This window comes from Tetrahymena thermophila (assembly GCF_000189635.1).
Source record: "Tetrahymena thermophila SB210 genomic scaffold scf_8254449, whole genome shotgun sequence".
Classification (NCBI taxonomy): Eukaryota; Ciliophora; class Oligohymenophorea; order Hymenostomatida; family Tetrahymenidae; genus Tetrahymena; species Tetrahymena thermophila.
The window spans coordinates 56,785-70,351 of NW_002476228.1; the positions used below are offsets into that span (position 1 = coordinate 56,785).

The 13,567-nt window shown below is 22.0% G+C and overlaps 3 protein-coding genes across 3 annotated transcripts; 2 read left to right on the forward strand and 1 right to left on the reverse strand. All coding sequences in view use genetic code 6, as the record gives it.

Moving 5' to 3' along the window:
* Window positions 1-1,773: 1,773 nt before the first annotated feature.
* Window positions 1,774-2,429, reverse strand: TTHERM_000773259 (hypothetical protein; the record flags this gene model as incomplete). The annotated part of the gene is made up of 2 exons (XM_012799590.1): window positions 1,774-1,976; window positions 2,099-2,429. 2 exons carry the CDS (start codon window positions 2,427-2,429, stop codon window positions 1,774-1,776), a joined length of 534 nt encoding a protein of 177 aa, XP_012655044.1.
* Window positions 2,430-3,925: 1,496 nt separating this feature from the next.
* TTHERM_00773260 (transmembrane protein, putative) lies at window positions 3,926-9,680 on the forward strand (the record flags this gene model as incomplete). Its single annotated transcript, XM_001031579.2, has 4 exons — window positions 3,926-4,454; window positions 4,519-8,778; window positions 8,852-9,050; window positions 9,113-9,680. The coding sequence occupies 4 exons, from the start codon at window positions 3,926-3,928 to the stop codon at window positions 9,678-9,680; spliced, it is 5,556 nt and encodes a 1,851-aa protein (XP_001031579.2).
* Window positions 9,681-12,616: 2,936 nt separating this feature from the next.
* On the forward strand, window positions 12,617-12,988 carry TTHERM_000773279 (transmembrane protein, putative; the record flags this gene model as incomplete). Its single annotated transcript, XM_012799591.1, has 2 exons — window positions 12,617-12,867; window positions 12,967-12,988. 2 exons carry the CDS (start codon window positions 12,617-12,619, stop codon window positions 12,986-12,988), a joined length of 273 nt encoding a protein of 90 aa, XP_012655045.1.
* Window positions 12,989-13,567: the final 579 nt, after the last annotated feature.

The following is a 13,567-nucleotide window of genomic DNA, read 5'->3' on the forward strand; positions in this document are numbered from 1 at the left end:
TAAAACTTGCATTGAAGATAATGAAACAAAAAATGATAATTAAAATTAAATATAAACTAGCGTGTTAAATAAAATTCATTACAACTTTGATAGCCATACTGAATTTTATAATAATTAAAGATAATATTTGGCCATCTTTAAAAAAGCACAGTATTCAGATTTTGATTCTTAAAGACAACAAGATTAAACTAATAAAATAAAATATTAATATTTTTTAATTAACTTGTTAGTATTTAAAACTAAGCATAAATACAATAAAAATGTTGATATCATTTAAATTAATTAAATCACTAAGCTTTCTGTAAAGAAGAATTCAAATTAAATACTTACTTTTATTGTTGAGAATCACAGTTTTTATGAAAATACATTTGGTAAATCAAAATTAGATGAGATTGTAAGCCAATTATATCAAAACTGTCAAGCACTTTAATTGGATTAGAGTCTTTGGTTAGATTCTTGTTCGTCAAGGACTATTATTCCCTTTGATACTCCTAAATAAAATGCACGTAGAGACTCTCCTTTTATTTCATCAATTGAAAACTCTAAAATAAAATTTATAAATTCATTATAACTAGATAACGCTTAGGATTACTAAAAAAAAGAAAGCTTGATAAAACTTGGTGACGAAGACTTAAACTCCTACTTTAGCCAAGAAAGGCTAATAAAAAACATTACTTAGAGGGGATAAACTGAGTTTTATAATACTCATAGGCTTACTGCAACTACCTAAATAACTAACGCAAATGATGAAAAATAATGTGAGCTTTATCCAAAAAGCATTTTTTCAGCAGAAGCCATATCTTCTTCTAAAAATGCCATCCCTGCCATAGAAAAATAAATGCAGATGATGATGATGTAAAGTAGTCTTGAAATAAAATACAACTAAGGAAATTCTTCTCATGGTTTATTTCAAGATATTACAAAAAGGAGATAATCAGAATCGAAAGATATGAAATATATTACTAAAAGTTAAAATAACTTATTTCAAAAATCTTAAAATCAACAAAAGTTTTTTTAAATCAACGAAATAGAGCACTTAAATTTAGAAGCAGCAACTGAAAACTAAGATTTAAATAAAAATTCCACCCACAAAATCTTTATGAAATTGAGCAAAAAGTAATTAACTTTATAAAAGAAAGAAGAAGAGTATAGCAAATAAATATTGAAATCAGAGTAAAAATAAGTAATTAACTATTTAAATTAGATGCAACAAAATTCAAAATTTACAATTTTTATCAGATTTTTTGGATCTATTCTATTTTTAATCATTTTTTCAATATCTCTTTTCTAATATTTAAACACGATATATTATTTAAATTAAAACCAAATTGATTGGTAATATATGAGTTTCGCATTTGAATATTCAGAAAACAGCTTTCAAATTGTTGATTATGTTGAAGTTAATGATTTCATCAATGAAGTAAATAATAGCTAACCTTCAAATTGGGATTTAAAAGATAGCAAACATGCACAAGATTTCATAAATACTAAAAAATCTAAACTAACATCCTCAGTTGATAAAATGTTATAATTATTAGCTAATTAAGGAAATAAGATTCAATAATTTAAAACTTTTGAAGATTAATCAATAAACATGCTGTATACAAATGCGTTTTTAATATATTCATAAACACTTGACAAATATGATATTATCCAAAAATAGTTTTCAACTTCTTTATATTATGCATTAATTTACTCCTAGCTTGGAGTTTTTTAATTTGGCATATAAAATTTAAATTATGAAACTGAATACTAATTTATCCAAAATTAACTTCAAATTGATAGTAATATTTCTTAAATAGAGGAGAATAATAATTAAAATTAGTAATAATAATCCTAAAATTACAATACACAGTTACTAACAATATTAATATTGATACTAATATGCTCATTTATAGGTATTTTGTGCTTACTGCCTATGAATATATATGTCCAAAATTTTAAATAGTAATTATTATAGCTTTTTGGAACTTTCCCTGTTAATTAATTAGAAAGTTTTAAATAAAATCTAATTAATGGAATATATAATAATAAAATTCTATTTGTTTCACAAAGAAATAAAAGAGTTTCAATTGATAGTGACTAAAAAGAAATTTACACAATATAGCATACAAACCCAAGCAAGGTAAATGAAAAGGCAAGGAACTCAGTTAGAATATACTCTCAATTACCAAGATGGAATTATTAGCTATTATTAAAGCTAATAGCTTTGTTAATTTGGATTACATTAATTCCTATTATTAGCTTTTACAATAGTTCAAGCTTCTTTGAATATTAAAGCTAAAAATATGAAATAAGATGTAAAAAATTTTATCTTATCTTTAAAACAAACAATTAAATTTATTTTATATTTAATAATAGACCGAATTCATGTGATAAAAAAAAGTATCCTTCAACTCCAAGCTCTGAATACTTTAGGTTTGACTCATTTTATTTTTAAAAGTCAAAAAATTTATGATATAAGTTAATTTGAAGATTAAATTCAATTAATTTATAGCTAAGGATCTTAAACAAAATAATAAATTTAATATCTGATAAGCTCTTCACAATCGAATACTTTGTATAATAATTTATTTATTTATTTTTTTATTTTTTAAATTTAAAATATTATTTAAAAAATAGTTTAAAATAAGATCAAAACTCTCAATTTTTCTAGTCTATTTTATAGGATGATATTTATAGGGCACTGATTTAAAACCCTCAATATAACAATTAAAATAATTCGACAGAAATTGAAGATTTATGTTTAGAAATTTAAGATACATATTTATCAAAAGGACTAGTTTCAGGCTTTTAAATATTTTTCTCGCTGTAAGAATAAATTAATAATTTCCTTTTTTAAAATGATCAATCAAAAAGCGAGTTACTTTTACTTAACCTTTAAAGAGACTTAAATCTTAAAAACTCATTCTTTCTTTCTGAGTGTCTTACCATTTCTACAAACGCCTTGGACTAGTTTATTTTAATGAACTATTAAAATAATTTTGAACTGATTATTTAGTTGCAAAAAATTCTTATAGTCCTTCAAATAATTTTTTTGATTTCGTCAATAATATTTACTTAATTTTACTTAATTTAGGATATAACATCTGAAATGAAAAAAACTATGAGTTATTTTTAAATATTTGATATTGATACATTAATCAAAAATTCTTACATTTTATCTTTTTTGAAAAAATACAAAGGGAGACTTTGATTATCTATGAATTAATAAATTAATTAATTAATTAATTAATTAATTATTTTGTAGTAATCGATAAAATTACTACTTGTTGTAACCTTTATAAATGATATTAAAAACAGTGTAACAATGTATTATTTCTGCATGTTGGTAATAATTTCACTGAATACAAAATGCTATTTTTTAAATTTTCTTTAGATTTCGCTAATTAAACATAAAAATTTTAATTTATAATCAAATATAAATCGATTATTTCTGAAAATCAAAACTTTATTTGACTGTAAATAATTTGTTAACTTCTAAAGTATGAGTAAGCAAGCATAACAAACAAGTGTTAATCAAAATTTGTAGAAAAATTTTTACCTGTAAAAAGAAATATGTTAACATTTTAACAATGAATTTTGTAAATAAAATATTTTACTTTGTTTTCTAAATAACTCAAATAATTATGATATGCTGTATGTAAAAAATATTCTACAAGTTTAAAAAGCTAATTGCTCCATTTTATTACATTTTAAGCGAGAAAAATGAGATTTCTTATTTTTTATCAGATGAATCCGCTAAATTCCAGCCTCGTGAACCTTATTAAAAATTTAATTACTCAATTTTTCAAGCAAAAACTCTACTAATAAAAATCATAAGATTTATAAATTATAACTCATAAGATTTATAATAACTCATTAGATTTATAAATAATAACTCAAAATTAATTAATTAATTTATCATAAAAAAAGAAAAATAAAAATGAAAGAAATTAGATTCGTTTTCTAAAAATTCTACGTTTTAAAGCTATAGAAAATATTTTATATAAAAAAGCAAGGACTCTACTTACCTTTACTCCTTTTAGTTTTATAACCAATCTAGTTATTAGCAGTTGCTATACTTAATAAAAAGATATCATAAAAAAACGAAAATCCCTCTAACGCAAGCACCTTTGAATAATATAGATTTTTCTAGTTAGTTTTAGGAAATGATTAAATATTTAATAGCGTGGTATCGTTTATCTGCTTGTCTATCAATATTATTATTATCAGCTACCTTATTTTAAAATTTTCCATATTTATTTTTGAATCTTTTCAAAAAATAAAAAAGCCTAATTCTACTTTAAGCAAGCCTTATATCAGCTTTATATATTAAGTGTATGAAGCTATCGCATAGTTTATAATATATGCTTACCTACCTTCTTTAAATATTCCTATTATCTACTTTTCTTTATTTCACAATAGTATAAGCATCTTAGGATATATAAATACTTTCTCAACCTTTTACATTAGTAATTATTGATTTTATTAAAAAGCTTGAATTATTGAATATAAACTTATTATTTTTAATATTAGGTATTATTCTTTGTGATTGTGATTACAATTACTCAACTGATGTTTAATAGGATATACTAGCTAGGCCATACCATTTTAGCCAAATAATATTGCAATTAAGTCAATGCATTTGTTTACTGCTTTCATGCATTATCTAAAATTATAGCTTCTACTTTGTAATAACTTATTAAGCAGCTGATTTGTTAATATTTTACTTATATAGGTAATATAATTAAGTAATTGCTAGTAAATTCTACTTATTTTCTTAATTAACATGCTTATTAATTAATATTAATTGTATGTTTAAAAATGACATGATAGACTTAAACAGCAGCTAATTTATAGTTTTACTTGCCTAATTTTGTTTTGTTTACAAAGTAATAGAAAAAATATTTTAAAAAAGAAATAATGATCTTATGGAAAGTTATTTTTCTTTAACAAATGATGATGAATTAGAATGGAGGTAGCTCGATTAAATTATTAAAGCAAATATATTAGATAAAAAAGACTTGAATTCAATCTAATAGAGGCAGATATTGATTATTTCGTTAATATCTAATTTAGGTTTTAACTAGGCAAATCCAAATTAAGAAGAAAAGCTTGAAATAGAAGACTAGAACTTATTTAAAAGCGATGAATGGCTTTTAGACTAATTAAATTAACAAATATTAAAAAAATTTCAAACTAAAAAAAAAAATCAACCAGTAGATTTCTTTTTAACCTATTTTGTATTTTTAATCTAAAGAAACAGAAACTATATTTTATATTTGATTGAAAGCTAAAAAATGGAAAAGCATCACCATTTATCATTCAAGCAAAAATAAATATTTTCATAAATTAATAAATTATTTACAAAAGAAAAAATGATTTTAGAAAGAACTTAAGGAAATTCAAGTCCTTTTTCAAAATATTTGCTTGAATAAATTTAATTTTCTAATTAAGCTTTCGCTCTTAAAGAAAAGATGAACTAAACAATTATTTAAAAGCTACATTTGGTAGCTTATCTTCATGAAAAAGAAATCGATTCTTAACAACTTTTAAAAATTCTGGAGCCTTTATAAAATAATATCATTGAAATTAGGCAGAGTTTTAAGCTTCTTTATTATGAAAATAGATGTAGTAAAGAATTGATATAATTATAATAGTTGTATTAAGAATATCTTTCTTTCTCAGCTAATGACATACCAATAACAAAACCAATAGAAATAGACCAAAGACATATAGCTAAAAGCACTTCAATTAGCAATTGCATCATATTTGCTAATCCAGAAAAAAATAATGTATGGACTATCAAAAAAGCTTCTTCTGGAATTTAATCAATATTTTAAATTCCTGATCACGAATTATTAAATTAGGATATAACTATATTGATGCCACATGTTTTTAGAAATTAACACTATCAATATCTAAATGATTTTATGAATAAAGATAGCTATAAAACAAATATTGATGACCACTCTTCATTATTATTATTTGGATAAAATATGCATGGGTATATATTTCCAATTACTTTAGAAGTTAGAGTAAATTATTAGATTTAAGAAGAGTAATCTATTTTTGGATTGGTAGCTTAGATAAGCTAACTTTAACTGAATTAAGAATTTATCCTATTTAATTAGCAGAGTTTGTAACTCTACGGAATCACTAAAAATCTCAGTTACACTCTCTTTAAAAAAGTAAAACTGATACAGTCTTTAAAATTAAGCTAAATCTTTCCTTTTATGAAGAAAAATGAGCTTTAAAATTCAAAGTAAGAAGTCTCTAATAAAATATAGATTGCGTAACAAAATGAGTAACAACATACCAAAGAAGAAAGTATTAATGAAGAAACTAATTTTAAATATAATTTTGATGAGATGGAAAAATAGAATTTAAAAAGCAGCTCATTTTTAGCTATTTTGAGGAAATAAAAATACAAAAAAGCTCATTTAAGCAAGCAAAAGTTGAAAGAAGAAGTTATTCAAAGCTAAATTTTATCTAAAGATTACTACTTTTATTTAGTCAATTTTGAAATAAAAAACCTAAACCACAAGTATCATTAAGATGTAAGCATCTTTAAGATATCTAATTTAAATTAGCTTAACATATTTAAAGATGCTTATCAAATTGTCCCGTATATAGTTTAGAATTTTTTATTTTATGAAAATTTATTAGGAGCAACTGTGTTAAAAGAAATTATATCTGAGTTAACTTATATCTGTGGATTTTAAGACATAGACTAATATTCTCTTGACAGCAAAATTTCCTATGGAGTATTACCATTTGAAGATACAAGTAATTATTTAAAATTTGGTAGTCAAAACTCTCCTGATGAAAATACAAAACATAGCTTAGAACGCAAAATGAGCAATTTAATGAAGTCTTCTATAGAGAGTACATTAAAATTTGAAAATATAATCAAAAATAAGGAAGGCTCTTAGAAAAATAACAGTTTTTTAATTTCTAAAAACACTGATTAAGACACACAAAATTATTATTCAAAACATTTAATTTAGGAATCGTTTGGAAAAAATTGTAAATAGGAGGCTGAAAATGACAACAATAACAGATTCTTAATATCTTCAGATAGAAGTATTAAAATTGATATTAATACATTATAAAATAATAACCATAGCGATGGAAGAGGGTTAATCCTTTCACCCAAAAACACAAATTTAAATTCTACTTTAGTTGATGTTCAAGAAGAGGATAATCTAATGATTATGAGTGGGAATAGAGAAAAATCTAAAAGTTTATTTAGCTAAGAATTTGCTTTTACAAAATAAAGGCCATCAAATTTTAAAATATATTCTTCAGTCATAAAAGAAACTGATGAATATAACAACTAAATTGAGCAAGAGGTTTAAAGTCCCAGATAATCCAATATTTATGTTAAGGAGTAATAGCTGATAGAAAGCATTACAAATTTAAAAAATTAATTACCAATGTCCACTTCAAACAAGCTACTCTCTCACTAATTGAGTTAGAATAATATTCATTATAACAAGGTATATTAAAAGAAAAAGTTTAATTTAAACATGAGCAAATAATTGAAGTAAGAATAAAACTCTCAAAAGAAGTTAAATTCAATTGATAACGATTTAAGAAAAAATTTGAAAGAAGTTTAATCAACGAATTCTAAAACTAGCACATCATCAAGTCAGAAGAAAGGGCTGTAATAGATTTTAACAAAAAATAAATTCCCTTAAATAATTAAAATAGTGAATTATATTGGTGTAATTTGCTATTTAATTATTATCTTATTGTTGATCCTTTAATATGTTTTATCGATATAGAAAATAAATTTAAATAAAACGGACTAAGATAACTTTCCATTTTTAGTTGATTACCAAAATTACATTTTTGATATCATAAAATATATGAACATCCTTTACATCTACAATAGGACCAACCCACCAGATTTATTCTAAATGACACCTGATAGAAGGCAAAAGCTAGTAAACGAAAGTACAGTTTTAAGCCAGTCTTACTTTACATCAATGTATGGTATGCTTTCAGACATGACTGGAGCAGATTCATAGCTTGACCTTTTTTAACTCCTTAGATCAAATTATATTAACTTTACTATTGAATATTTATATCCTCCATAAAAACTATCAGGAACTTCTTCAAAATCAACATCAATTTAAGATTTCTAAAGACTAATGACGATTCAACAAGCCATGATCTTTTCTTAAAATAATGCTTTTAGATATATTAATAACTTGCCAGCTCATATTCCAGAATATTATCACTTAATAAATTCAATATAAATTTCAAAGAAATTACAAGGATTTTACCAATAGATTAATGACAGTGGGGTGAACGATACAAACAATGTTAAAAATTATCTTACCACAATAATATCTATTGTAATATCAATTATGAGTATATGCATTTTTATTATTAATCCTATCTATGCTCTAATATAAACTAAGAGAGATGATACTTTATTTTTATTTGGAACTTTTAGTTCTATTTAATTGTAATAAATAACTGACAAGCTTAATACTTATTTGAGTTAAAATCTTACATCAAAAAAATCAATAAAAAGTAATTTTGACATGATGAAAACGTAGAATTTCATAAAAGATCAAAATAAATAAAATTATAATAAGAGTATTTAGTCTAATTCTTCTAATAGAATGTGTATAAGCTAGATTTCAAAGCTACCAAAATGTAATATCAAAATCAATCTGATGTTAGTTGTAATTTTTATATTAGCTGCTATTATTCCAATATTAGCTTTGATGAATACTCTGTAGTTCTTTAATGAGTAAATAGCGACAATCAACGCAGTGTGTAATATTTTTATAAAAAACTAAATTTAAAATTGAATAGTTCAATTATTTTTTTTCTTTAAATAAAATATTAGATTTGCTTCATAAATTTTAATTTTAAGGAACTTAATTAATCGCTATATCTTACTTTTGCTTAACCTTAAAGCTCTTTCCTAACGAATCCAATATTGATGAAAGTTTATTCTTTGATTATCTTACCTTTGCATATCAAAGTTCTTAAAATGGATTAACTGATTTACAAACATTATCAAATGATTCTTAATTAAGAGAAGAGTATTTATTTTTTTTACTGACTTTTAATATTAATTATTTTTCTTTTTTTAATATCTTTAAAGATATGATAGCTCAATGTATGATAAATTTGTTGCTCCCCTATTAAAAACAAATACATTTAAGAATATGGATGATTTTCCTTAATATTAATACGACTTAGAGGAAGGAGTTTTAGAAGAATGTAGAGAAATCTCACAAAGTAATCTTTTAAGAGGAATTTATTTAGATTATAATTAATATCTTTCTGAATTTAATTTATTGTATACTTTTTTAACCTAAACTGATAAATCAAATGCTTAGCAGTAGTTGAATTAGATTTCTAAAGATTTTGACATTTACTAAGTAACTATTAGCGAAAGATGTTTAATGGGTGCATCTGATATGATTCATGCATTTATTAAGGTTTAGTATAAGAATAAATATAATCAAATTAAAATTTAGTAAATTATATTCTTGATCTCTTAAATAACTTTACTGACTTTTTTAATGGTTTTTGGCTGGTTCAAGTTAAGTTATTTTTTCTCAAAATAAATAATAAACACTTAAAAGTATTTGCAGGTAATCAATATCAACATTCTAGTAGAAAATCAATACGTAATTGCTTTTGTAAAAAAAAATATAAAAATGTGATGCTTTCAAGTTTAAATTTAATTGTTGTACAATAAGTTAAAAAAAGTGTATATTTGTGTTTTATCCTTAAACAACCTCAATAGAATTAAAATTTTACAATTTTGCTAAGTGTTAATCTGGCTTGGTAAGCTGTGTTAGTGTAATTGATAGTATCACCTTCTTTCCATTAAATAGCAGCTAACACATCTTAGAAGACATAAGTAGCATGAATTTAATTTCATTAATTTTACATATAAACAAAATTCATTCCATTTATATTGATTGTTTTATTAAAAATGAGTTTGTTCGCAAACAAAAAAATATTAAATTTTATTTTTAAATTTTTAAACGATTTTGTTAGAAATGCAAAAAAAATTATCAAAAACCAAATCTAGAACGATTATAAAATTTTATTTTAGTTATAAATTTAATTTATAAAGAAATCATAAATGCCTAAAGGCTAAAAATACTTAATTTATATTCCGTTTCAAATATATAAAAATTAACAAATTTTAAGAGAAATAAATTTATTTATATATCAAGGAAAAACTAAATTATTAGAAAAAGTTAAATGTTTTAATATTAATTAATTTAAATTTAAAAGTTCAATAAAATCGAATATATATTTGAATATTTTGAATTTATCAAATGTAATTTATTCTAACATTTCCAAAAAATTAATTAATTGATTTTTCAGCAAAACACTGTTTAAATAAATGAAAAACTAAAATATTATTTATATATTCTAAAAATATGTTAACTAATTAATTATTTTAATTAAAAACTAATACTTTTCTTATAAATATAAACTAAAAATTGGTATCAGCGAATTTGATAAAAATATTAAATTTCATTTAAAAACTATATTTAGCAGATAATACTGGTAAATTATCTAAGATTAATAATTTAAAGTTGTTTGATATAAGAATAATACTAAATTTTATTGAGTAAAATACTAATTTTATAAAGATATTTCTTATTTTTTTCCTCATTAATTTTAAAGCAGACTTATCTTTTTAAAATAATATTTTATAGTTTAAATGATATTATACAGAATATTTAATAAAGGAATTTACTTTGATATAATAACTAAACTGTTGAAAATTATATATTACAAATATCAATTTTATGTTATCTTCTTATTTATATTGTTATTTCTTTTAAATAATGCTATTATTTTTTAAATTATATTGATAAATTCTACTTTTGTTTTAAAAGTAAGCACTTAAGTTAATAAATACCTAATTTTTAAATTGAATTTAAAATAATCTAATAAATTGTACTATGATTGTTTATGTTAAGTGATATTTCGTTTAAAAAGGATATTTTTATCTTACTATTATTTTACGAGTGAAAGCTTGAATGAAAAAGTGAATTAAATTTCGAAGTGTAATTAAAAATGCTGATTTCATAAAAAAAAGTTGTGGTAATAAGGATTTTGTTTGTTTTTTTTGTTAAAAGTCAAATAAATGTATTTTTTTTTTTGATTTGTGCAGATAATAAATAAGTAAAAATTTATGATTTAATTTTATTAATTATTTGCTTATGAAGATTAAAATTAGTCCATTAGATTGGTTTTGATACTATAAGCTTTGAAAAGAATTTACAAATTTTATGAAAGAATTACATTTTTGTGTTGATTTATAAAATGTTAATGAAAGTTTTTTACTAATATTTTAGCTATTTTATCTTAAAACTAATAAAATTATATTGAAATATTTTCAATTTTTTTTGAAGAAAAATTTAAAAAAATAAATTTTAATTAATATTTTTATAAAAGATTGTAAAGCAAACTTTAACTCTAATTTTCAATATATTAGCTACTCAGAGACCTTCTTATTTAATAAAAGTAACTTAATCACTTTTGAGTTAAAAACATGATAATTATTTTTGAGCGTAAGCGAGTATTTATCTTATTAAACAAGAATATATTTATTATGTTACACATTTTATGTAGAAACAAATAAGCTAAATGATAAAATTTCATTGATTTCAAGCTTTTGTAAAGTTTTTGAAAATGTTACTTCTAATCCATCAGAAAATACAAATTTGATTAAATCTTGATCAAAATAGTTGCTGATAAAAATTCACTTCTCAATTTGTTTTTCTTGGAATTATCTAAATTTGCATACACTGTCTGATTTTTCTAATGACCTTTTACAAAAGAATTTACTAAGTTATATACCAGATAGATACAAATTTGTTATTTATTTATTTAACATATCTTATATATTTATTTTATGTATTTATTTAAAATAAAGTAAATTATTTTTAAACTTTAAACAAAGTTAAATTAAATGAATATCTAAATATGCTAAAATGCTTATTTTAATATTAAATTTATGTTACAATAAATTATTGCTTTTTAAAAATTTTTATTATTTTTTTAACTTGCAGAAATAAATATCGAAAGTTTTTATCCAAATTATTAATCTTAATCACAATCAAGTGGGTGGGTTGTTTTTTATGTGATTGCTTTATTTTTTCATGAATATGAATGTAATTTCTATTTCTTTTTCAAGATTTATTAAATAGGAAAATTGTTTTGAAGTAGAACCTGTAATTAATTAATTAATAATTAATTAGTGTTAAAAACTTAAAAGAATAAACATAAATCAATAAAGTAAGTAAGTATTCAGTTTAATTATGAAACAACATAAAAAGAAGCAATCTAAGGTACTATAAGTATTTTAGAGCTTTTACACTGAAGAGATACATAGATTAATGCATTCTATAGAGAGAAATAATGTATTTTTTTCTGTGCTAATAGGATTTAAATACTTTTTAGTCTTTTTACTCTTTACCTCTACCATATTGAGTTAATTAATTGAGATAGATTTTAACTTTGAATTTCTATAGATTTATGGAGTAGTCAATTAAACATAGAACACCTCTTTTATGAACAATATGTGCTTTTTCTTATTATCAATAAACGGATTAATTATAATTCTTTTATTATGGCATCTATATTTGTATGCAAAAAAGTTTTTCCTCTTTAGAAATTTAGAGGAGAAAGTGAAGCACAAGTTAGACTTAGATTATCAAATAGAAGAGAATTAAAACGATAAAACAGAATTAAAATGCAAAATATTTTCATTTATTATAATCATTTACTAGTATTGCTTTTACGTGCCTTCAATATTCTTTAGTCTCCGTTAAATTAGTAATCCTGTTTCTATTCCTATACTAGCACTAGCTATAACAATAAGTAAATAAACATGAGTTTAACTCTTTTTCTTTTGAAATTATTTATCCCAATATTTAGATGAATAAACTTTAATACAAATTTCAATTATATTTAAATTAGATTTAATTACATCAGACACTGATTACAACTACCAAATTTAGCAAATAGACTATTTGGGAAAACCATTTTCATATGGTTTCTTTATATTCAATACTGCGGCTGAGGTTAGCTTCTTCTGTGCTATTGTATTTACTCCTTCATGCTAATGCTTGATTTTAACCATATACTTTTTTCTAAGTTTAACAATTTAATTTTTTACATGCTAGTTTTATAGATATGCATCAAAGTTTATTTGCCTATTCTCTCATCTTTATCTTATTTTTGCTAGTCTAATAATTTAGATCGCAATTTCTTTTAAATTTCCTAATCAATTAATAAGCCTTTTTTTCATATCATTTCTACCTGTTTTTTATCAAATAACGAAAGCTATTTTGGTAAAGCAACAATAAGATATAACTGAAGAATTTTAAAGTATAGTTGGGGAAAAGAAAAGTGAGATATATAATCTAGACAAGATAATAAGACTCAACTTTTTTGGTGAGATAATCAATTCAAGAAATAATGATAAAAGAGATATTTAAATACTTAATTCAATAGTTAATTCATATTTAGATTTTTCATCTAACTAATTCTATTCTGCTAACGATACTTTGCTAAATAA